General features: G+C 44.5%; 1 protein-coding gene across 1 annotated transcript in view; it reads left to right on the top strand.

Annotated features, from left to right (window-relative positions):
* Positions 1-3,731: 3,731 nt before the first annotated feature.
* Positions 3,732-24,625, top strand: part of LOC120061610 (protein bassoon-like) — a 130,571-nt gene continuing 109,677 nt past the window's right edge. Inside the window, exon 1 of the mRNA XM_039011516.1 lies at positions 3,732-4,217. Coding sequence (XP_038867444.1) covers positions 3,732-4,217 — 486 coding nt within the window. The remainder of the gene's footprint in view (positions 4,218-24,625) is intronic.

The raw sequence follows: 24,625 nt of genomic DNA, 5'->3' as shown, positions 1-24,625 counted from the left end.
TTTATTTGGGGCTATGGCAGTCAATTTAAAAACGTTCTAACAGTATTTCTGATTGTCTTCTCAACTCACCATCACATACTTTTAATGTGGGGCAGTCAATAGCAAATGAGTCTGACATTATGTCTCTTAACTCACCACCACTAATGAGATGGGTGTGCTTGATGCATGTCGCGTCGGAGCTTCTTAACAGTCAGGCCGCTTGGTCGACAGTGCACACATCTCTGCTGTCACATCCAACCTGGATCGATATTTGGTTTTAATGCAGACGAGAGCACTGAATCCAGATATGAGCTGGCGAAGGGTAGCCTACCATGAGTTTTATGGTGCTTTCAGACGGCTGAGAACTCAGAAAAATAAGAGGTCAAATCATGACGTCAGTGATAATCAGGTCGGAAATTCTGAGGTCTAGAAAGAGGCCCGAGTTCCCGAGTTGGAATTCCAAGTTGGATGGCTGTTCAAATAGATTTTTCCCAGTCGGAGCTCGTTTCTTTCCGAGTTCCCAGTTGTCTTGAATGCACTGAAGTCGGAGATTTCAGAGTTCCCAGTTGTTTTGAATGCGGCATACATTTTCAGAGGGACACATGACAGCTCGATCAGCTGTTCGATTTCACTTACCATTATGTCAACTGAGCCAGGATCACAGTTAAATGGATTGGGAAGTAAGTCCGTCCCAAAGTGCTCTTCCAAGCGTTGGAGGGGAGCAGTCATCCCTCGCAGTGGTGTAAAGTACTTAAGTAAAAAATACTTGAAAGTACTACTCAAGTAGTTTTTTGGGTATCTGTATTTTACTATGTATATTTTTGGCAACTTTTACTTCACTACATTCCTAAAGAAAATTATGTACTTTCTCAGCGTTCTGTGCTTAGCTCTTTTACCGCCAGTTGCTCTTGGTGTATCATACAATGTGTCCATATGGCAGAGGGAGACATATTCATAACAAGAGTGCAGAGGTCTGCCCTCCGTCCCGACATAGGAAGAGCCGCAGCTGTGCAAAAGCCCACCATTCGATCCCATATGGAATCTGTTTTTTGGCAAAATAGCCACGCAGCACACTGTACATCACATATGCCGTTTCATGCTCGGGAATATTGAGACAGAACAATATGTCCTCGTAACTACCATCCCCCGACAAAAGTCAATGCATAGGCATCTCGGCCCTCACAGCTAACGTACAATTGAAGAGCATAAGCTGTTTTTTTTTTTGTCGTTCAGTCAAAGTTTCCTATTGATTACTAGCAATAGAATCAATCATTTGTTTAACAGTGTTATCAGACAAAGGTATTGATGTGAGTTTCTGTGCCTGTGGCTCTGCCTCCCCACACATTGTTTTCACCATATCAACTGCAGTCGGTAATATCAAAGTCTGCAATAGTGTGCGGTTTCATAGCGTAGCGGGCTATGCCATTCACTTTTGGAATGATTCAAGTGCAATGGTCAAGTGTGGCCTTTTCCCATGATCTAGGGGCACTCTCTTGTTTAATTTTATCATTTAGATCTCGAGACAACTCTGATATAAAGTGTTTTTTCTCAAAGTTGCTGGGATGTCACGCGTAACAACCTAAGTATTATGAAACTTCTGTTAGATCAAATAATCCTCACGTAGCAAATAAGCCATTCCATTTTTTGTTTACCAAATTCGACACTCATTGATTTCTAAACAAAACTCCTTGCTTGGTGCGCGAACAAAACAGCGCCACCTGCTGGAGAACACAGATATTTGGCCTAGTTATCCCTCTCGCATCGTCTCTTCCTCTCTGCTGAATTGGCTCACGGGGCTGAAATAGACAGCTCAGTGGTACTGAAATGGCTCATGTGGATGAAATGGACAGCTATGTGGTGCTGAAACGTCTCAAGCCCTGTACAAGCTGCCTGACAGCCTGCAACATTTTTGTAAATAATGCACTTTAGCTTGCTTTCTATGTGTGGAACCCCTCATTATATCACTTTAGTCCATCCGCCTGCTTGGTTTGAATCTGCTGTGGCCATTGGAGTCTTTTACCTGGGTAGGGTATTTCTCTCAGTGAGTGAAGAGGGAAAACTGTTGTGAGAGCTGCAAGGAGACATTTAACATCATTAGACCAGATGAGATTGCATTAAGTGCACGCTCCTATGCACGAACATAGGCAGGCATGCAGGGAAGCAAGCAGGCATTCACCCATGCAGTCCCACACGCACACCCATACACACTAAGGCTTGCATATGTCCTCTCTATGTAATGATCACTGGGTGAAGTCTGGCTCGCAGGGCTCTAAGTAGATGTGAATTTGGAGACAGTAACTCCAGAGCAAAGGCGTGGGGGTGGATGAGAGCCATTTCGTGACATTCACATGTAGCTGAAAGCAAATATCTCATACCAACTCGGGCTGTCGCAAAATATGCCTGTCTGTCCTTACAACAAATACTTGTGTCCAAACTCTCATGACACAACTGAATCAACCGATTGGCCGGAACTACTGTGGATCTCTTTGATCCATTTCACATTGACGCTGTTCCCAGATCAGATCTGTTTTTCAGTGTCTTGTTTCAGTCTTAGCTAGAAGTGGGGGAAATGTGTTGATTTAGTTCTGTGTTTCCTTTCCTGATTACCTTTTGTAGGTGTAACGGTCATTCTCCTCCTCTTCGTCTGAAGAGGAGGAGTAGGGATTGGACCAAAGCGCAGCGTGGAATGTGGACATAATGATATTTATTAAAGTAAGACGAAACACGAAGAACACTTGAAATGATTACAAAACAACAAAACGACGTAGACAGACCTGAACATGTGAACTTACATAAAACACGAAGAACGCACGAACAGGAACAGACTACATACACGAACGACAACGAAACAGTCCCGTGTGGTGCGACATACACAGACACGGAAGACAATCACCCACAAACAAACAGTGAGAACAGCCTACCTTAATATGGTTCTCAATCAGAGGAAACGTCAAACACCTGCCTCTAATTGAGAACCATATCAGGCAACACATTAACCCCAACATAGAAACACAACACATAGAATGCCCACCCCAACTCACGCCCTGACCAACTAAACAACAGAAAACAGGTCAGGAACGTGACAGTAGGCTCTTGTTCATGCCTTTGTGCGTCCTATGGCTATGTCATATCCTTTGGAAATTCATTGTGAATTTATAAATAATGACTGTTTTTTACTCTCTCTTCTAGCAGTTTTTAGGTGGTAGAGTAAAATGCAAAGATTTAGTGATACTGACCAAACCCCGAAATTAATAGATAATACACGGCTACATCATAACTCCCTCATAGGGACTAGCTGCCTGATAAAGTTGCCTGTCTTGTTCACTATCTGTATAAGAGATGTTAACCTGGTATATGAGGCTCCATGCTTTGCCCCAAGTCTCTCTGCCAAATGTTCCCTGCTAATGTCAACTTGTTTAATGTCCCATGTTCTGTCTACACAGCCAGGATGGTTTTAGGAATCCTGCTGAACGGGAACACTTTCAGAGGCTATGTAAGGCTCCTGTAGATATAGGTATATAGACTATAGATATAGACTAGATATAGACTAAACTATGTATCCTGAATAGATAGAACTTCATAGTCATACTACCGTATAGATCTAGTATAGTTACCCATAACACCTATGGAACTTATTTGTCATGTTGGCATCTTTAGCTTTGAACAAAACTCTAGGTCCTGTCTAAACAGAAGGGATGTTCTATTTGAAGTTAATTTGATTCCTGGTTTTTTCCCCCATTTTCAGGGTTCCTATGGGGAGTCCTAAACCTGGGATGCAGCTTGGCTATGGAGGGATGGCTGGAGGAATGGGTGGAGGAGGAGGTCAGAGACTGGCCAACCAAGAGAGCCACAGGCCGATGCAGCAATCTAGCTCAGGCCCTGACCATGGCTCTGGCCCAGGGATGGGTGCTGGGATAGGTGGCTGTCAGGGTCAGCATGGCCAGAGCCCCGGTCAGCCCGGTCAGCACGCCTCCAGACGGAACCTCCAGGTGGACTTCAGCAGCTCGGGAGGCCGGACGGGCCGCTCCTCCTCAGCGTCTCCGGACCGGGGGATCACCCCCACCTCGCCCTACTCGGTGCCTCAGATCGCCCCCATGCCCGTCAGCAAGCTGTGCCCCCTCTGCTCCACCACAGAGCTGACCCACCCGCCGGCCCTGCCAAACTACAACACCTGCACACAGTGCCGCTCCACCGTCTGCAACCAGTGTGGCTTCAACCCCAACCCCCATCTCACAGAAGTAAGTAAAAACCACTGCCTGTTAACATGCTGACTCTATTACAGCTATATCTAGGATCAGTTATCTATACCTTAATACTTAGGGAATTAAACCAGTCTACTAAACAGCTCGGCTCTTAAGGGGCATCTTACCCCGTCACGTTAAGTCACAAAATTAGGCACATCCTCATATATCTAGACTCCTGTCTCTCTCATGCAGGCATGCACAGTCATTTTGACTTCTACAATCTCTAAGTCCCAGACATAGAAAAGGCCCTTCCTTAATGAGTATGAAGGTCCTGTCCGCCGTCAGTGACCTATGACCTCTCTCTCAGAGGGAGCCCAGCAGAGCCTGCTGTCAGTAGTGTGTCCCGCCTGGCCGTCTTAGCGTCTCCGTCGGGCTCGCTCCCTGGCTCGTCAGCCTCTGTTTTGACAGCAGCCATTGACAGGAGAGTAACGGCGGGGCTGTCTCTCTGTCCTTCCCCTGAACATGTGGGCGGCACCAGGCAGGTGGGTTTCAGAGAGAGGAAGTGAGGGAGGCGGCACCGTGGCGTATTGTTTGCCCCGAGGATGCGGGTGAAGCGGTATTCTCTCCGGAGCGGTGAGAGCCTCCGAGGCACGGTGCCAATGCCACTGTAGTGTTGAGATGAGTTCTGGTCCCAACTGCCATCATGTTTTATTGTGAGGGATATTTATATGCATTATATTCTGAGAGCAGAACCGAGAGAAAGAGAATGTGGGGAAATGATGAAGAGAGAGTGGGAAGTGGAGTGTTAGAGAAACTGGGCCAAGAGCAAGAGATGGGAGGGAGAGAGAAATAGAGAGAGGGGAGGGAAGTAGAGAGAGAAGGGGGGGAGAGCAAAGATAGCTAAGCGTATACAATTTGAAGAGCGTGTCTGTTCATGTATAAACTGATGATGGAATATGTATGTGCATGTTTACACTGTTAGTGATATGTACTATACAATATGCAGGCCATATTTTGTGATAAAGTGTGTGTTTGTGTATTTGTGATAAAGTTTGTGTCTGTGTATTTTTGATAAAGTGTGTGTGTGTGGGCTTGGTAAATGGCAGTAATTCCTCTCGAAGCGATGGCAAAGTCTCCATTAGTCTACTGAGGCAGGGTGTAGGGCAGAGGGTGGAGGGCAGAGGATGGAGGGTGTAGAGCAGGGGATGGAGGGTGTAGGGCAGAGGATGGAGGGTGTAGAGCAGAGGGTGTAGAGCAGAGGGTGGAGGGTGTAGGGCAGAGGATGGAGGGTGTAGAGCAGAGGGTGGAGGGTGTAGGGCAAAGGGTGGAGGGTCTAGGGCAGAGGGTAGGATGAATGCCCGGAGGTGCACTTAGGTGTAATGTGAAGAAGGGGCAGCAGAACAGAGGATGCGGAGAAAACATTCACCCCTCAGTGCTGAGGAGGAGGGAGGAAGAGAAAGGGAACATGAAAAAGAGAGAATAGAGAAAAGGAGGATGGAAAAGAGGACGAATAAGAGGAGGAGGGAATGAAGAGAGACTGGAGAGGAAAAGGAGAAGGAGGTAGAGGAAGGAGTGAGGAGGGAAAAGAGAAGTTAAGCAGGATTTAAAACTAGGGGGATTAGGAAGAGGTAAGAGGAGAGGGAGGTGTACGGGGAAGAGAGGGTGGAGATGGAAGAGAGGGAGGTGTACAGGGAAGAAAGGGAGGTGTACGGGGAAGAGAGGGAGGTGTACGGGGAAGAGAAGGAAGAGAAGGAGGTGTACAGGGAAGAGAGGGAGGTGTATGGGGAAGAGAGGGAGGTGTACAGGGAAGAGAGGGAGGTGTACGGGGAAGAGAGGGAGGTGTACGGGGAAGAGATGGAGGTGTACGGGGAAGAGAGGGAGGTGTACAGGGGAGAGAGGGAAGAGAGGGAGGTGTACGGGGAAGAGAGGGAGGTGTACAGGGGAAGAGAGGGAAGAGAGGGAGGTGTACGGGGAAGAGAGGGAGGTGTACAGGGGAGAGAGGGATGAAAGGGAGGTGTACAGGGAAGAGAGGGAGGTGTATGGGGAAGAGAGGGAGGTGTACGGGGAAGAGAGGGTGGAGATGGAAGAGAAGGAGGTGTACAGGGGAGAGAGGGAGGTGTACAGGGGAGAGAGGGAAGAAAGGGAGGTGTGGGGTTTTTCACCTTTATTTAACCAGGTAGGCCAGTTGAGAACAAGTTCTCATTTACAACTGCGACCTGGCCAAGATAAAGCAAAGCAGTGTGACACAAACAACAACACAGAGTTACACATGGGATAAACAAATGTACAGTCAATAACACAATATAATTTTCTGGGGAAAAAAATAGACATATTTAAGGGGAGAGAGGGAAGAGAGGGAAGCGGACGGGGAAGCGGACGGGGAAGCGGACGGGGAAGCGGACGGGGAAGCGGAAAAACTACATGTAGAGTCTTTGAGCAAATAGAAGTCAATCCCTATTAACCTTTAATCAACCCTTCTGCCAGTGTTCACCCTGTATGGATATAGGAGACACAGCTAACATTCATACATCTGCTTCTAACAGCTAACAGGTGTACAGGGGAGAGAGGGATGAAAGGGAGGTGTACAGGGAAGAGAGGGAGGTGTATGGGGAAGAGAGGGAGGTGTACGGGGAAGAGAGGGTGGAGATGGAAGAGAAGGAGGTGTACAGGGGAGAGAGGGAGGTGTACAGGGGAGAGAGGGAAGAAAGGGAGGTGTGGGGTTTTTCACCTTTATTTAACCAGGTAGGCCAGTTGAGAACAAGTTCTCATTTACAACTGCGACCTGGCCAAGATAAAGCAAAGCAGTGTGACACAAACAACAACACAGAGTTACACATGGGATAAACAAATGTACAGTCAATAACACAATATAATTTTCTGGGGAAAAAAATAGACATATTTAAGGGGAGAGAGGGAAGAGAGGGAAGCGGACGGGGAAGCGGACGGGGAAGCGGACGGGGAAGCGGAAAAACTACATGTAGAGTCTTTGAGCAAATAGAAGTCAATCCCTATTAACCTTTAATCAACCCTTCTGCCAGTGTTCACCCTGTATGGATATAGGAGACACAGCTAACATTCATACATCTGCTTCTAACAGCTATTAAAACCGCTAAGTAAGTCAGTGGAGGTGGAGAATTTGGCCTGCAGTACAGATAGAGGGGAGCAATACGAGGCTGGCTGCCTCCCAAATTACACTCTTATATAGTAGTCTCCCCTGTAACTATTCCCCAGGTCGTTGCTGTAAATGAGAATGTGTTCTCAGTCAACTTACTTGATTAAATAAGGGTAAAATTAAAAAATTAAATACCAGAACCCACACACCCTATAAGTGCACTTTATAGGCAACAGGGTGCCATTTGGAAAACAACCAGTCAAATTGCAGGAAATGAAAGACTCTTACCAGAGCTTCCCCCTCACCAATCATGTGAGTATAAACACTTCCACACTGTGTGTTTGTGTGTGTAAACATCACCATACGCCACCATATTGTGGAAGCCATTTACCGCCCTTTGACTCACTCTATGGTCTTGGCATGGCCGGCAGTGAACTGTTGTAATCTTGCTCTCCGCCTCTCACCTCTCAAATGTTCACCCATTACCTTCTCTTCTCTCTGGGTCTGTTCACTTCAAGACATTTGGTGCGTTCGTAAATTCACTCTGGAGTAAATAAATTCAGAGCGCTTCACTATCGGAGCGTTCAGAGTGCACTTTTTTTTTTTTTACTGACACCGGTCATATTGAGTGTTTGTGAATTCATCCGTTATTCTGCTCTCTGGGACACTCAGACGAGAGTGCTCTGAAATCAGAGTAGATAGACAGAGCAAATTTACGAATGCACCCATTGTAAGCAACATTAGGCAAATTATAAATGGACATAAACTACTGGTCGAAAGTTTTATTACACCTACTCATTCAAGGGTTTTTCTTTATTTTTACTAATTTTCTACATAATAGTGAAGACATCAAAACTACGAAATAACATATGGAATCGTGTAGTAACCAAAAAAGTGTTAAACAAATCAAAATATATTTTATATTTGAGATTTTTCAAAATAGCCACCCTTTGCCTTGATGACAGATTTGCACACTCTTGGCATTCTCTCAACCAGCTTCATGAGGTAGTCACCTGGAATGCATTTAAATTAACAGGTGTGCCTTGTTAAAAGTTAATTTGTGGAATTTCTTTCCTTCTTAATGCATTAGAGACAATCATTTGTGTTGTGACAATGATAGCAGATGATAGCCCTATTTGGTAAAAGACTAGGTCCATATTATGGCAAAAACAGCTGAAATAAGCAAAGAGAAATGACAGTCCATCATTACTTTAATACATGAAGGTCAGTCAAAACAGAATATTTCAAGAACTTTGAACGTTTCTTCAAGTGCAGTCGCAAAACCATCAAGCGCTATGATGAAACTGGCTCTCATGAGGACCACCATGGGAATGGAAGACCCAGAGATACCTCTGCTGCAGAGGATAAGTTCATTAGAGTTACCAGCCTCAGAAATTGCAGCCCAAATATATGCTTCACAGAGTTCAAGTAACAGACACATCAACATCAACTGTTCAGAGGAGACTGTGTGAATCAGGCCTTCATGGTCAAATTGCTGCAAATAAACTACTACTAAAGGACACCAATAATAAGAAGAGACTTGCTTGGGCCAAGAAACACGAGCAATGTACATTAGACCAGTGGAAATGTGTCCTTTGGTCTAGAGTCCAAATTTGAGATTTTTGGTTCCAACCGCTTTGTCTTTGTGAGATGTGGTGTGAGTGAATGGATGATCTCCGCATGTGTATTTCCCACATGAAGCATAGAGGAGGTGTAATGATTTATTTAGAATTCAAGGCACACCAGCAAGGCTACCACAGCATTCTGCAGTGATACGCCATCCCATCTGGTTTGGGCTTAGTGGAACAACCATTTGTTTTTCAACAGGACACTGAGCCAACACACCTCCAGGCTCTGTTTGACCAAGAAGGAGCATGATGGAGTGCTGCATCATATGACCTGGCCTCCACAATACCCCGACCTCAACCAAATTGAGATGGTTTTGGATGAGTTGGACCTTAGAGTGAAGGAAAAGCAGCATACAAGTGCTCAGCACATGTGGGTACTCCTTCAAGACTGTTGGAAAAGCATTCCAGGTGAAGCTGGTTGAGAGAATGCCAAGAGTGTGAAAAGCTGTCAAGTCAAAGGAGGGCTACTTTGAAGAATCTTAAATATATTTTGATTTGTTTAACACTTTTTTGGTTACTACATGATTCCTTATGTGTTGTTTCATAGTTTTGATGTCTTCACTATTATTCTACAATGTAGAAAATAGTAAATGTAAAGAAAAACCCTTGAATGAGTAGGTTTTCTTAAACTTTTGAGCGGTACTGTACGTAATCTCCATACCCACATTGGGTACTGTTACTTTCAATAATAATGCTGCGTAATAAATTGATTATTTTACAATTATCGCTATTCTAATGGCACACACAACTCTGTACACCTGTGTGAATGTGCGTGTGTGTGTGCCAGCCTGCAGGCCCTATCACCAGGCTCCAGTGTGGTGGTGGCTGATACGCTGCAGTAGACCCCAGGCTGAACAGACCCAAATCCTACAGCAGGGATGGGCAAATTTGATGGGGGTCGGGCCACCAAAAATCTGAACTCATCATAGGAGCCGCAGTCGCTCGTAGGTCTGCGTACCGACATCCATACCCACAAATGCAGTCAGAGCACTAGCCTTTTGGGGTCCCTAAGTGAAATTTTGCTGCAATTCTACATATTTTGCCATGGGGAGGAGAGAAATGTTTACAGTTTTTAATATGATATCTGAGTGAGAGTGACTAGCGTCATTCATGTCTGTGTAGTTTTGGTAAGTAAAAAAGCTACTACTCTATCTGTAACGGCTGTTGTCGGAAGAAGGTGAAGACCAAAACGCAGCGTGGTAAGTGTTCGTCATGTTTAATAGAAACTGAACACTAAAAATGACAACCTAAACAGCTCTGTCAGGTGCAACACACACTAAACAGAAATTAATTACCCACAACACAAAATGGAAAACAGGCTACCTAAGTATGGCTCCCAATCAGAGACAACGATAGACAGCTGCCTCTGAGCCACACCAGGCCAAACACATAGAAATCCAACAACATAGACTGCCCACCCTAGTCACACCCTGGCCTAACCAAAATAGAGAATAAAAAACCTCTATAGCCAGGGCGTGACACTATCTCTGTGCGCCCCTTGTGGCCCTTGTGTAATTCATGTCATTCATGCAGTCTTTGTAATGAAATTTGGCTTTTAATTAATTGAAGGAATCACTTGGGCTTTTCTGTGACTAGGCAACATATATTTCCACCTTCCTCTCCTCCACCAGATGTCTCCATCTAACCACTGGCTTGTTCATTAACAGATCAAAATCAATCTAATATACACTGGGTTCTTATTTTAATCCACTAACATTTGTCCGACTTAAACTCTAAGTTATGTCAACAGCATGTTATGAGGCCATAGATGCTTATTAGGCAGAGATTATGCTAGATCCACTACAGTGTTTGTGTAACGCTCGTCGTTGGAATGAGGAGAGATGTCGGACCAATACGCAGCGTGGTAAGTGTCCATATTCAGTTTATTAACTGAACACTAAGAAATACCAAAACAACGTGAAATACAAAACGAAAAAGTCCCGTATGGTGATAACACAGACACAGGAAACAACCACCCACACAACGAAAAACAGGCTACCTAAATATGGCTCCCAATCAGAGACAACGACTGACACCTGCCTCTGATTGGGAACCATACTAGGCCAAACACAGAAACAGACAACCTAGACATACAACATAGAATGCCCACCCACATCACACCCTGACCAAACATACAAAGCAATCTATGGTCAGGGCGTGACAGTTTGACTTATTGTAATGTACAGTAACACATTGTAACAGTTTTGAGGTTATTGTTTGCAGGGGTGCCAGGTAGGTTGTGTCTACCAGAGGAAATATTGCTTTCTACTTTTTGATTGTGAGGGGATGAGTCCCGTCTGGTCCGTAAAAGTCAGTATGGACATACACTTTTCATAAACCCTTAAAACATTGGAAATAACTTCAAAACTGTTATTTTGCGTGGGTTGTATTACCAACATAAATGATCACACACACATAAAACAAACAATGAGGTCTGGTTCCTCAAAAAGTCCCATACCTCGGGCCTAAAAGAGTCCAGCCCGGTAAAGGAGTTCAGTGAACTCAAGTGACCTTAGTCACGCAATGTTTGTCCGTTCATAAAAGTGTAGAGTAAACCCAGTCTCAATCATACAATCAAAATATCAACTATTTTACCACACAACCATAAAGAGTATCAAATCTCAGTCATCTTCAACTACAACTGACCACAAATCAACACAGTATAAATCACACTCAAACAAATGAAATACCGTATGCAAAACAGTTGTGGTCAGTCAGACAATCCAATCCTCCAGAGGAGAAAGGCCACGACGAAACAGCAGAGACCAGCTGATATGTGTAGTCTAAAGGAAGAAATGAGTGGATCCGATCCTGGTTAAACTTGAGACCAGGCTACAAAGCACACATTTAAATACAATTAAACAAACAGAGTAAAGAAGCTTTGGAATTGAGGGTTGAACACATCCTCATTCGCACCACCATCACATCCTCTTTCGCACCACCATCACAACCCCCTTTTGCTCAGCTGATGCTGGCTCTTTAATTGGGAATTTACGGGGAAGCGCCCTATTGGAAGGAGAAGCACTATTTAATTGGGAATTAAAGGGGAAGCGCCCTATTGGAAGGAGAAGCACTATTTAATTGGGAATTAACGGGGAAGCGCCCTATTGGAAGGAGAAGCACTATTTAATTGGGAATTAACGGGGAAGCGCCCTATTGGAAGGAGAAGCACTATTTAATTGGGAATTAAAGGGGAAGCGCCCTATTGGAAGAAGCACTATTTAATTGGGAATTAAAGGGGAAGCGCCCTATTGGAAGGAGAAGCACTATTTAATTGGGAATTAAAGGGGAAGCGCCCTAATGGAAGGAGAAGCACTATTTAATTGGGAATTAACGGGGAAGCGCCCTATTGGAAGGAGAAGCACTATTTAATTGGGAATTAAAGGGGAAGCGCCCTATTGGAAGGAGAAGCACTATTTAATTGGGAATTAACGGGGAAGCGCCCTATTGGAAGGAGAAGCACTATTTAATTGGGAATTAAAGGGGAAGCGCCCTATTGGAAGAAGCACTATTTAATTGGGAATTAAAGGGGAAGCGCCCTATTGGAAGGAGAAGCACTATTTAATTGGGAATTAAAGGGGAAGCGCCCTAATGGAAGGAGAAGCACTATTTAATTGGGAATTAAAGGGGAAGCGCCCTATTGGAAGGAGAAGCACTATTTAATTGGGAATTAAAGGGGAAGCGCCCTATTGGAAGGAGAAGCACTATTTAATTGGGAATTAAAGGGGACGCGCCCTATTGGAAGGAGAAGCACTATTTAATTGGGAATTAACGGGGAAGCGCCCTATTGGAAGGAGAAGCACTATTTAATTGGGAATTAAAGGGGAAGCGCCCTATTGGAAGGAGAAGCACTATTTAATTGGGTATTAAAGGGGAAGCGCCCTATTGGAAGGAGAAGCACTATTTAATTGGGAATTAAAGGGGAAGCGCCCTATTGGAAGGAGAAGCACAGACGGTTCAGACAAATTCAGGGCCGTCACAACATGTTCATGTGCACTCTTGGCTTTTGCAGTGTTTTTCGTATCTTCTTGATACTGTAATTTAGTGTATTTAACAATGGCTCCTTGTTGCAGTGTTTACAAATGATTGAGCGACTTTAGTTACAGGGAGTAAATCCAGACATCTCAGTATATTCTCGCCAAATTCTGTGCATATAGTGTGAGGGTGGATCGTATAAGACATATATACAGCCTCAACCTTCTCTACCTCAATGTACCTGGGTTTACCCCCTCCTTCATTCAAATAAGCTTGGGTGCCAGTCTGTTTCTGCTCTCTTGACAACTCGTTGGAATTGTCATGCCATTTGGTGTGACAATGAGTGACAAGGAGTTGGCAAAAGAGCACAAACAGATCTGGGATCAGGCTAAATCCAAATCACATTGAACCTCATAACCCCTTCACCAGTGATATCAAGGTAATGAAGCACCTGTCGTATGCTTCCTCCCTCCTGCCTAATGTTTGTTGTTATTTGTGGCTGGGTGCTAAATTTAGACACAGCATGCACGCCGTGCCGTTAATAGAGGTGTGTGTTCAGAGTCATTAGCTTCCACTAGAAGTCATCAGCTAGCTTCCCTCTGGCTCTGCTCTCTATCTCTCTCCTCTCTCTCGCTTTCTTTCTCTCTCACTCCTCCCTCCACTGAGCCTGTTGTACTTGCATGTCACGCAGCGAAGACAAGACACCACACTGCCCCAGACCCCTTTTACTCATTTACCCATAATCTTGCAGAGGTCCGGGACAGGAGCAGGTAGGTTGTCAATCACAAAGCAGCAGAGATGATGTAGAGTCTGTGTTGTTGTTGTTTAGGAGGAGAGAGGAGGGAGTACAGAGGAGCTGAAGGCCTTTGGATCCAAGCCAGTGTCAGGATAGATTTCCTTGTATAGAGCCACAGTGAGGCCTAGTACTGCTCACTCTCTCTCTTTCATTTAGCCTCTCTCTCTCCCTCTCGCCCTCTCATTTCCTTCTCATTCTCTCTCTCTTTCTGTCTCTCTCTCTCTTTTTCTCTCTCTCCCTTTCCCTCTCCCTCTCCCTCTCCCTCTCCCTCCCTCTGTCTCTCAGTGCCTGGGAAAATGTCAGTGTGTTTTTCCTGGCGGTGATGTCTTCATGTTTTATCTCAATGGAACATACTGTAATAAAACCAATGCTTTCTTACTTATTTGTTTGGTGAATACATTAGCTCCAGCCGCTTATATATTAAAGGGCATTGCATTAGAATCACATCGGACTTGATTTTGTTTTGGTACAGTAGCTATTACTTTACTGTACATGTCATTGTGTCTTTCTCAAAGCAAATAACCACTGACACATAACATAACCCAGTCCTAGAGCATTGCAATGTGTTTTGTGTTCTGTATAGATTGTCATTATACACCTTCTTCCTGTCTCTCTCCTTCATAATGACAATTAGTTTCCTTTGAATGTGTTCTGACATTTTGTCATGCATTTTATCTACTTTTGAGCGATGACAGCATCTCTCTATCCAACAGGCTATGGATGTAGCTATCTGATCATCCAGTCAAGCAGTGTAACAGAAAGACGCATTTCATTCATACCTGGACTCAAATATATTTCCTTCCCTCCCTCCCTCCCTCCCTCCCTCCCTCCCTAGAGTGCTCACTAGAGTGAAAAGTTGGACATAGGTTTACTGGGTATGAATATGTTAAACTCATCCAGCAGTGGAAAAAGGATTCATAGCTACAGCCTGTGTGTTTGTGTATGTATGTGTGTGTGTTTGTACATCTGTGTATGTGTGTATGCTCATACCAGCGTGTGTGTGTGTGTTTTAGGGAGAGAGAAGAGGGGCACTGGGGTAGAGTGAGGTGAGACAGATAGCTAGAGAGATAGAGAGGCAATGGATAGAGGAAGCAGAGGAAGGAAGAGACAGAGGGAGAAGGAAGGAGAGGGAAGTGAGTTATTTTCAAGTGAGTTATTTTGATGTTTCCTTTCCCGCTTCTCTGAGTTGATACGGATCTGCATCACAAATCCTGCCTGCCACTAACTGCACCATTCAGCACCTTACTTTCTCTGCTGCAGATAGCCTCTCACTCAGAGAGAGAGAGAGAGATTTGTTACACTTTAATAATACTTTATTTCTATCCTCCCATCGTGGTCACTGACAAGGTGACTGTGTGTGGGAGCGATTGAAAGACAAAATGAATGATAATCACTGCCTGGTCCACCTGGTTTAGTGGGTGTGCATAACAATATCTTAATTAAGCATGACAATTAAAATTGATCCCCCATGTTGCTAGGGGAATGTCATACCTTTTTTATATTTAGATGTGAATGTGGATGATTTATCAAGGTTCTTATGAGCAATATGCAAAATTATAAAAAAATAAATACAATAATAATCATGATGATGACGACAATGGGGATGGCCATGACACTCAAGATGGCGACAGGATAATGGCAAAATGTATATTTATCACCCTAATGATGATGACTAACAATTATAATCATGATAATTATGGGTGCTAACATTAGCACGGTAGGTACAGTTGAAGTCGGAAGTTTACATGCACTTACACGGAACCCAAACCGGCTGTGCGCGTGCACTATCGTGCGCCATCGTGCATAAATGTATTTTGTCCCCCCACACCAAATGCGATCACGACATGCAGGTTAAAATATCTAAACAAACACTGAACCAATTATATTAATTTGGGGACAGGTCAAAAAGCATTAAACATTTATGGCAATTTCGCTAGTGAGCTTGCACTAGCTAGCTAATTTGTACTGGCATATAAATATTGAGTTGTTATTTTACCTGAAATGCACAAGGTCCTCTACTCTGCCAATTTATCCACACATAAAACAGTCAACCGAATCGTTTCTAGTCATCTCTCTTCCTTCCAGGCTTTTTCTTCTCTTGACTTTATATTGCGATTTGCAACTTTCATAAATTAGGTGCATTACCGCCACTGACCTCGTTCGTCTTTCATTCACCCACGTGGGTATAACCAATGAGGAGATGGCACGTGGGTACCTGCTTCTATAAACCAATGAGGAGATGGGAGAGGCAGGACTTGCAGCGTGATCTGTGTCAGAAATAGAACTGATTTCTATTTCAACCCTTGGAAACGCAGACGCTCGTTGGCGCGCGAGAGCAGTTTGGGTGCAATAATTGAATAACATTGATTTCTAAATGTATTTTGCAACGCTCGCGCACGAGACGCGAGCTGTGTGGTCTGCCTATTAGGTTGGAGTCATTAAAACTCGTTTTCAACCACTCCACAAATTTCTTGTTAACAAACTACAGTTTTGGCAAGTCGGTTAGGACATCTACTTAGTGCATGACGCAAGTAATTTTTCCAACAATTGTTTACAGACAGATTATTTCACTTATAATTCACTGTATCACAATTCCAGTGGGTCAGAAGTTTACATACACTAAGTTGACTGTGCCTTTAAACAGCTTGGAAAATTCCAGAAAATTATGTCATGGCTTTAGAAGCTTCTGATAGGCTATTTGACATAATTTGAGTCAATTGGAGATGTACCTGTGGATGTATTTCAAGGCCTACCTTCAAACCCAGTGTCTCTTTTCTTGACGTCATGGGCAAATCAAAAGAAATCAGCCAAGACCTCAGAAAAAAAATTGTAGATCTCCTCAAGTCTGGTTCATCCTTGGAGCAATTTCCAAACGCCTGAAGGTACCACGTTCATCTGTACAAACAATAGTATGCAAGTATAAACACCATGGGGCCGCGCAGCCATCATACCACTGAGGAAGGAGACGCGTTCTGTCTCCTAGAGATGAACGTACTTTGGTGCGAAAAGTGCAAATCAATCCCAGATCAACAGCAAAGGACCTTTTGAAGATGCTGGAGGAAACAGGTACAAAAGTATCTATATCCACAGTAAAACGAGTCCTATATCGACATAACATGAAAGGCCGCTCAGCAAGGAAGAAGCCACTGCTCCAAAACCGCCATAAAAAAGCCAGACTACAGTTTGCAACTGCACATGGGGACAAAGATTGTACTTTTTGGAGAAATGTCCTTAGGTCTGATGAAACAAAAATAAAACTGTTTGGCCATAATGGCCATCGTTAGGTTTGGAGGAAAAAGGGGGAGGTTTGCAAGCCGAAGAACACCATCCCAACTGTGAAGCACAGGGGTGGCAGCATCATGTTGTGGGGGTTCTTTGCTGCAGGAGGGACTGGTGCACTTCACAAAATAGATGGCTTCATTAGCAAGGAAAATGATGTGGATATATTGAAGCAACATCTCAAGACATCAGTCAGGAAGTTAAAGCTTAGTCGCAAATGTGTCTTCCAAATGGACAATGACCCCAAGCATACTTCCAAAGTTGTGGCAAAATGGCTCAAGGACAACAAAGTCAAGGTATTGGAGTGGCCATCCCAAAGCCTGACCTCAATCCTATTGAAAATTTGTGGGCAGAACTGAAAAAGCATGTGCGAGCAAGGAGGCCTACAAACCTGACTCAGTTACACCAGCTCTGTCAGGAGGAATGGGCCAAAGATCACCCAACTTATTGTTGGGCTTGTGGAAGTTACCTGAAAAGTTTGACCCAAGTTAAACATTTTAAAGGCAATGCTACCAAATAGTAATTGAGAGTATGTAAACGTCTGACCCACTGGGAATGTGATGAAAGAAATAAAAGCTGAAATAAATAATTCTCTCTACTATTATTCTGACATTTCACATTCTTAAAATAAAGTGGTGATCCTAACTGACCTAAGACAGGGAATTTTTACTCGGATTAAATGTCAGGAATTGTGAAAACCTGAGTTTAAATGTATTTGGCTAAGGTGTATGTAAACTTCCGACTTCAACTGTAGGTAGTCCTCTTCTGTCTATTCTGTCTCTCCTGTCCTCCTCCCAGGCTGTAGATTACAAGGTAGCTCCAGCCTGCAGCCCCAGAGTCTGCAGCCAGTGTTAGAGCAAGGCTGTCATGCCAGTGAGAGGAGGGGGGAGTGTCATGCCAATGAGAGGAGGGGGAGTGTTATTTCAGTGAGAGGAGGGGGGAGTGTCATACCAATGAGAGGAGGGGGGAGTGTTATTCCAGTGAGAGGAGGGGGGAGTGTTATTCCAGTTAGAGGAGGGGGAGTGTTATTCCAGTGAGACCATATTTCTACTTTTTTTTGTCCTGGAGTCTCTTTCTTCCTCTTCTTCTCTTCCCTCCTTGTGTTTTCCGTCTTTGATCCTCCAGCCTTTTTCTCTTTGTCTCTCTGTCCTCATAAAGTGTGTCGTAAGGTGTTGGTGTGTGTGTGTATGTGTGGTTTGTGTGCTCTGTGTGCTCTGTGTGCTCTGTGTAGCGCCAGCGCTCAGTGTTGAACATAATGTGATGCTGGCTAGATGCGTGGGTGTGTTATAACTAATAGCCTCTCTTTTGGGAGTCATTTTGATAGTGAGACATTTAACAACAACAGCCCTGGCAAAGGACTCTGTTCCGAAAAATCTGTTCCACCACAGGAAAAAGGATGAAGAGACCAGAGCCTCCAGTGACAATCTCTCCAACTGCAGTATGTGATGATCCTCGTTGGATTTAGCCAATGGAAAATCTCTCCCAATAGAGATGAGAGAGAGAGTCCGCTTGTCTAGAAAGCAGCCAGGGGGAAAAGTCTTCCTATAGATAGTGGTGTAAAACTAGGACAGTGGGAGTCACTGCTTCTTCTACAGGGAGCTGTTGAGAAGCGTATGTTGAGCTACAGCTGCTGCTGCTGTCAGTGTTTAGCCCACTGCAGGGGCTGACTGTACTCCAGATGGAGCATGGGACAGCCAGTTTAACTGGAGCAGGCATCCGACTGGGCCAACAAGCTCTCACAGTCTCAATGCAGAATTAGATGTTCATAAAAAAACAACTGTCCATGACTGGGATCGACGAAACCTTCTGATCCAGAGTCACCTTCTGATCGTGAGATTACGCCTATCCACCACCCCATCCACAAGGTCCTAGCAAAGCCCAAGCCTACTTACAGCGCTCAATGTTGCCCCTAGTGGCCGGCTTTGAATGCATTTCCCGACGTCTTCATATGCATAGACATCCAATTATGACTCAATCTTGAACGACCTAGCTGGACTGGGAAGCCACCAAGTCCATTTCAAGGACCCCTCGACAGCCGGTCTCACTGTTGCTGGGTCAGTGGCACTGGGCACTGCACACAGCTCACATTGATTAAGCAATTCAAGAAATAATTAGTTAATCAATTGATCAGTAAATCAACTGCATTTCAGAGACATCTTTCTCAGTATAGTAGATTATAGTTTTTACTCGCTAGGGCAGTGAAGCTCACCAGATAGCTAATAAGTCCTGCTTGATAAGCAGTGAGGCGCTGCTCATTAGATAACGTTGCAGGTGTGGTTTTGTTCCCTGGTATGTAACAAGGAGGATTATGGCTTATTTTAGCCCAGCGGAACTATCACAGAGAGGCTGCCCCTCTCGGCACCGTTCTCCCTGGCACTGCCCCAGCCTCAGTCCTCCTGGTCCTCCAACCTGGCCTGTCTGGCACATGGTAGTCCCAGCACACTACAGGTTGGAACAGGACCTGAGAGCAGAGAGAGGTAGAGGGAGAAGGGAAGGAAAGAGGGAGAGAGAGGGGGAGAGGTAGAGAGAGAGAGGTAGGGAGGGGAGAGCGAGGTAGAGGGAGAAGGGAAGGGAGGGTGAGGGAGATTGAGAGGGGAGGGAGAAAGAAGGGGAGAGGTAGAGAGAGAGGAAGGGAGAGGGGGGGGGAGAAAAACAGAAATGCAGAGAGATAATGTGATGGCATCTGGCTATTCATTAGAATAGGCAGACACACACACACACACAACCCACAAGTCAGCAGTGTTGTTCTGTACAGTACCTTATGTGAGTGTTATGGATGGGCTAGTGTGATGAGATAGGGAGTGTCTCCCTCTGCTGCAGCCAGCAGGAACACTCAGACTGGGTTCCTTTGGGCGTCACTGCTATTCTGAGGACCAGATCTTATCCATTATACATGAGCAGGGCCCATGATCCCCGTGCACCAGGTAGTCAGGCACCACATGGGCTCGCGCACATGCATGCATGCACACACATGCAAGTATACACACACGCGCACACACACACACACACACACACAGTCTCCATCAGATCCCTCAATGGGAACACTAAGGGCTGCTGGGCAGGATCCCACTGGCTCCTCTATGCATTTCCCTTTTTTGGTGCAGTTTACCACAATTTGTGTAACTTACGGTATACAGATGTAGGATCTTAATTTGAGCGAATTTGCTACAGCAGGAAAATAATCATGCAGCAACAGGAAATATTAAGAATTATGTGGATTATAATGAATAACATTTTTGAAGGGATTGATACATTTTTCTCAAGGGAAAATCAAGTCTGACATTTTAAAGTGGAAGTTATATACTTCAGAAGCCTTTTTAAACCTTAAATACACTACATGTTTTAAAAGCCCTGCATTGCAGGAAAGTTGTCTTGCAACAGGGTGATCAAATGAAGATCCAATTCAGTATGTGCTAAGGCCTAGACTTGCACAGTTCATGCACAACAACAGAGCACATGCAGTTTTCATTGTCACTGATCACCATCTTTGTCAGTTGAACAGGGTCGGATTACAAACAGTTAATGTGTTGTGAATTTTCTCTCTTTACTTGACATGCAAGTCAAATAGCATTTCTCATGAGCGCTTTATTGTTGTATGGCTGATGCGCTGTTCAAAGATGTCTTCATCGCTGATCGCAGCGAGTCTGACAACAGTCATTTTTTGATGGTCAGCAAAGCTGGTCACGAACAGACTACAAGCTTAATTAGACATGTTATTTCAGTATGACACCTCCTCTTCTGGCATCCCTGCCTGCCTGCCTGCCTGCCTGCCTGCCTGCCTGCCTGCCTGCCTGCCTGCCTGCCTGCCTGCCTGCCTGCCTGCCTGCCTGCCTGCCTGCCTGCCTGCCTGCCTGCCTGCCTGCCTGCCTGCCTGCCTGCCTACCTCCCTGCCTGTCTCTCTGTCTGCCTCCCTCCCTGTCTGACTGCCTCCCTACCTCCCTGCCTGCCTGCCGCCCTGCTTGCCTGCCTGCCTGTCTGTCTGCTTCCCTGCTTGCCTGCCTCCCTGCTTGCCTGCCTCCCTGCCTCCGTACCAAAACCAGAGGCGGCCATCGATCGAGGAAAATAGCTTTTTTTAAATGTTGAAAGGCTGACCCGAAGCTGGTTCTTAGTGATAACTAGGGTGTTATGGTGTGTTTTCCTCTAAACCTCCAGTCACGTTCCAGCCTGAAGGCTGCTGTCTGTCTGTCTGTCCGTCTGTGTTTCAGAACTCCATCCCTTAGATAAGACATACATGATTAGTCACTATAAACACTTTAAAGGTAGGGAGCACACTTCTGGAACCACATTGCTTTTAAAACATGAATACAAAATCCCCAGGTCCCCTCCTCCCCTGGCTGGGTTCTGTACAGGGTATTGTTTTTCAGTCTTACTGAAATTCACTATTGATCTGCTGTGACATCACTTATAGTGAGGTTTTTAACGATCAGCCAGTTGGAGTGAGACAAAGTGCTGAGGCAGATTTTAATTAAGTAACATACGGTAATACTGATCGATGCCATTGACCAATCAGGAGGGGACTTAACACTGTAAGGAATGGAGGGGGGTGGAGAGGGGGGGGGGGGTGTCCTGTGGGAAGGGGGGGGGGTAGTGGGGTGTGATAAAAGAGTGAGAAAGGGGCATGTGTGGTGGTGTGTGAGAGAGAGTGTGTGTGTGCGTGTGAGCGTGTGTTGCAAACACATATGTGTGTGTCTGTGATTGGGAAGCCTCTGAGGGAGATGAGAGTGTTTCTGACTTCCTCACTGAGGACTTGGGGGTGATCCAGTAGTGATTCCAGTGAGATTGAGAATGACCTGAGTGTGTAGTTTATCTCTTAGCGCTGGCCTGCTGAGACTAAGCTGTCTGCTGCAACTCTGCAGCTCAAATAAGAGAGAGACGGGTGTCGCTTTATCCACAGGACTATGATGAGTTGATTTCTAAACGCTTTAAAAGTTGATCTTATCTCTTTGGCATATGCTTTTTCTGGAATCTTTTTTACATTTGTTCTGGATTCACTATTTTCTCTGTTATATTCGTTATTCTGGAAAAGTCAAATATCCAACGTAGGCCTTCATTTTTGTCACCACTGTCATCCTTAATATCCCTATTTCAGAGATCTAAAATGTTCCTTGCAATTATTCTGATCTTACTTTCCCACATAAATGAATCTGAATTAAAGGCACAGTATGAGGAAAATGAGAAAAATCTTCACATTTTAGTTGAAGAAAAAGTGGAGGGTTTGGAACAGAAATCTTCAGCTGATGCAGATGAATTGTTACTGTACATCAGTTAATTCCTGTTCATCTTAACAGAGAACTACAGTACAGTACAATATAACATAGCCATGTGGAAACGTTAGCTGTAGCGTTGGCGCTAGATGGAGAAAATGGACACCACTGGACTCGGATTGTCAGGTTTAAAACACTGAGGGAGCATTATGATAGACCCACTAGCACTCTGCTGTAATGGAGAACACTAATGGAGTTTTATATTATTTTTATAGTATCACTCTAACCAAATGGAAAGGAATTCTCCTGAGAAAAGGTATTAAAGTATTCTAGGCAGATGTTTCCAATGGGAAAAATGAAGTGATATTCAGTCCTATATTCTGCAATTGAAGTGCTCTTATACTGTGGACCATTTAGTCGTGGTAAATGACAAAATATGCATAAACTACTATAAGATACTATCGATTTAGAATACTTAAAATGTTATCCGATCCATCACACACTGTATGTGCTTTATCCAACTCCTCTGGTTATCATTGTCGTGTCATTCTTGTAAGGAGTTGCCTAGTCAAGCTAGCCCATGTACACACACACCCGTGCGTTTCTGATAGGTGTTTGAAAGATCACTCGACACAAAGTGATAGGCCACCTTTTAGCAGACAGTACTGTAAGACAATTAGTGATTCTCCCTTTTTAAAGAGGCCTGGTTCATATTCATTAGACACCAAACAGAAGAAAATGGACTGAAACAGGGAGAGACTACTGTCCTTGTCCAATAAGAAACACTCCTTTTCTTGGGGTTTTCTATTTGAAAACTTTGTCCGTTGTGTTCCATAATGCACACGATCCTGGGCCCACATTGACTGGTTGTCCTCCCTGGGCAGATGATCCAGTTCACTGGCCAGTCTATAGCCATAATGAGGCAGATGATTATTAATTATGACAGTAATCATCTGTTGTCCACTGTGTACACATAATTAGGTTGTGAATAGGGTGCTTCATCACCATCACCATGTTGCGTCCAAAATGGCATCCTATTCCCTACATAGGGCACTACTTTAGGGTCCATAGGGCTTTGGTCAAAATATGTAAGGAATAGGGAGCCATTTCAGGGGCATTAACTGTTCCGTTCTGTATGTTTCTAGGAAATTGATCGAAGTATTGACTTGCATACTCTACAGTCCCCTTTATTATTTTCCACACCTTTGATAAAGGCAACAATATTTAGACTACCATACAATTGTAATTTAGCAGGCACTCTTATCCAGAGTGACTTAGTATTAGTGCATTCATCTTAAGATAGCTAGGTGAGACAACAACACATCACAAGCATACATTTTCCCTCAACAAAGTATTTATCGGGAGGCATATCAAATAGAAAAGTAAAAATAATGATTCATTATTGTGCTCAACAACATGAATTGACAAAATGCTACCTCGAGTGATTGACGAGGTTAGTACTTCTTGAGTATAAACAAAATGAAGTAAATAAATATATACCTAGCTAGCCCATAACGTTCTGAGAACCATATGTTTCTTGGAGCTTGGTGAGATTGTGGTTGTCCTATAGTTATTTGCATACACCTTCCCACAATATTCTGGGAATGGTGCAGGATACCCAGCTAGCACATAACATTCTGAGAACCATATGTTTCTTAGGTGGGAATTTCAGTACTTCAGCATAATGTTTTATGCAGGTTCTATTTAAAGTCATGCTCTTGGAACATTAAGAAAACGTTCCAGAAAAACCACAAGAAAACATTAGTAACGTTCAAAGAACGTTCTAGGGCCTCCCGGGTGACGCAGTGGTCTAGGGCACTGCATCGCAGCGCTAGCTGTGCCACCAGAGACTCTTGGTTCGCGCCCAGGCTCTGTCGCAGCCGGCCGCGACCGGGAGGTCCGTGGGGCGACGCACAATTGGCCTAGCGTCGTCCGGGTTAGGGAGGGTTTGGCCGGTAGGGATATCCTTGTCTCATCGCACACCAGTGAGTTCTGTGGCGGGCCGGGCGCAGTGCGCGCTAACCAAGGTAGCCAGGTGCACGGTGTTTCCTCCGACACATTGGTGCAGCTGGCTTCCGGGTTGGAGGTGCGCTGTGTTAAGAAGCAGTGCGGCTTGGTTGGGTTGTGTTTCGGAGGACGCATAGCTTTCGACCTTCGTCTCTCCCGAGCCCGTACGGGAGTTGTAGCGATGAGACAAGATAGTAATTACTAACAATTGGATACCATGAAATTGGGGAGAAAAGGTGGTCAAATAAAAAAAAAAAAAAAAAAAAAAAGAACGTTCTAAGAATGTTATTTAAAACTATATACATCAGTGCCAACAAAACTCTCTCTATCCTCTATCTTGTTAAGTGTGTTCAGGTGTGTTAGCCGATCCCACTAATTGGCCACACCTGATCTTAATGAGTGCTTGTTTCCTTTGAAATGGGGTCTGTTTGAATAGACTAAAAGGAACAGTTTTGTATGAG

This window comes from Salvelinus namaycush, chromosome 16 (genome assembly GCF_016432855.1).
Source record: "Salvelinus namaycush isolate Seneca chromosome 16, SaNama_1.0, whole genome shotgun sequence".
NCBI classification, from domain to species: domain Eukaryota; kingdom Metazoa; phylum Chordata; class Actinopteri; order Salmoniformes; family Salmonidae; genus Salvelinus; species Salvelinus namaycush.
This window is presented reverse-complemented; position numbering and strand designations above follow the sequence as displayed.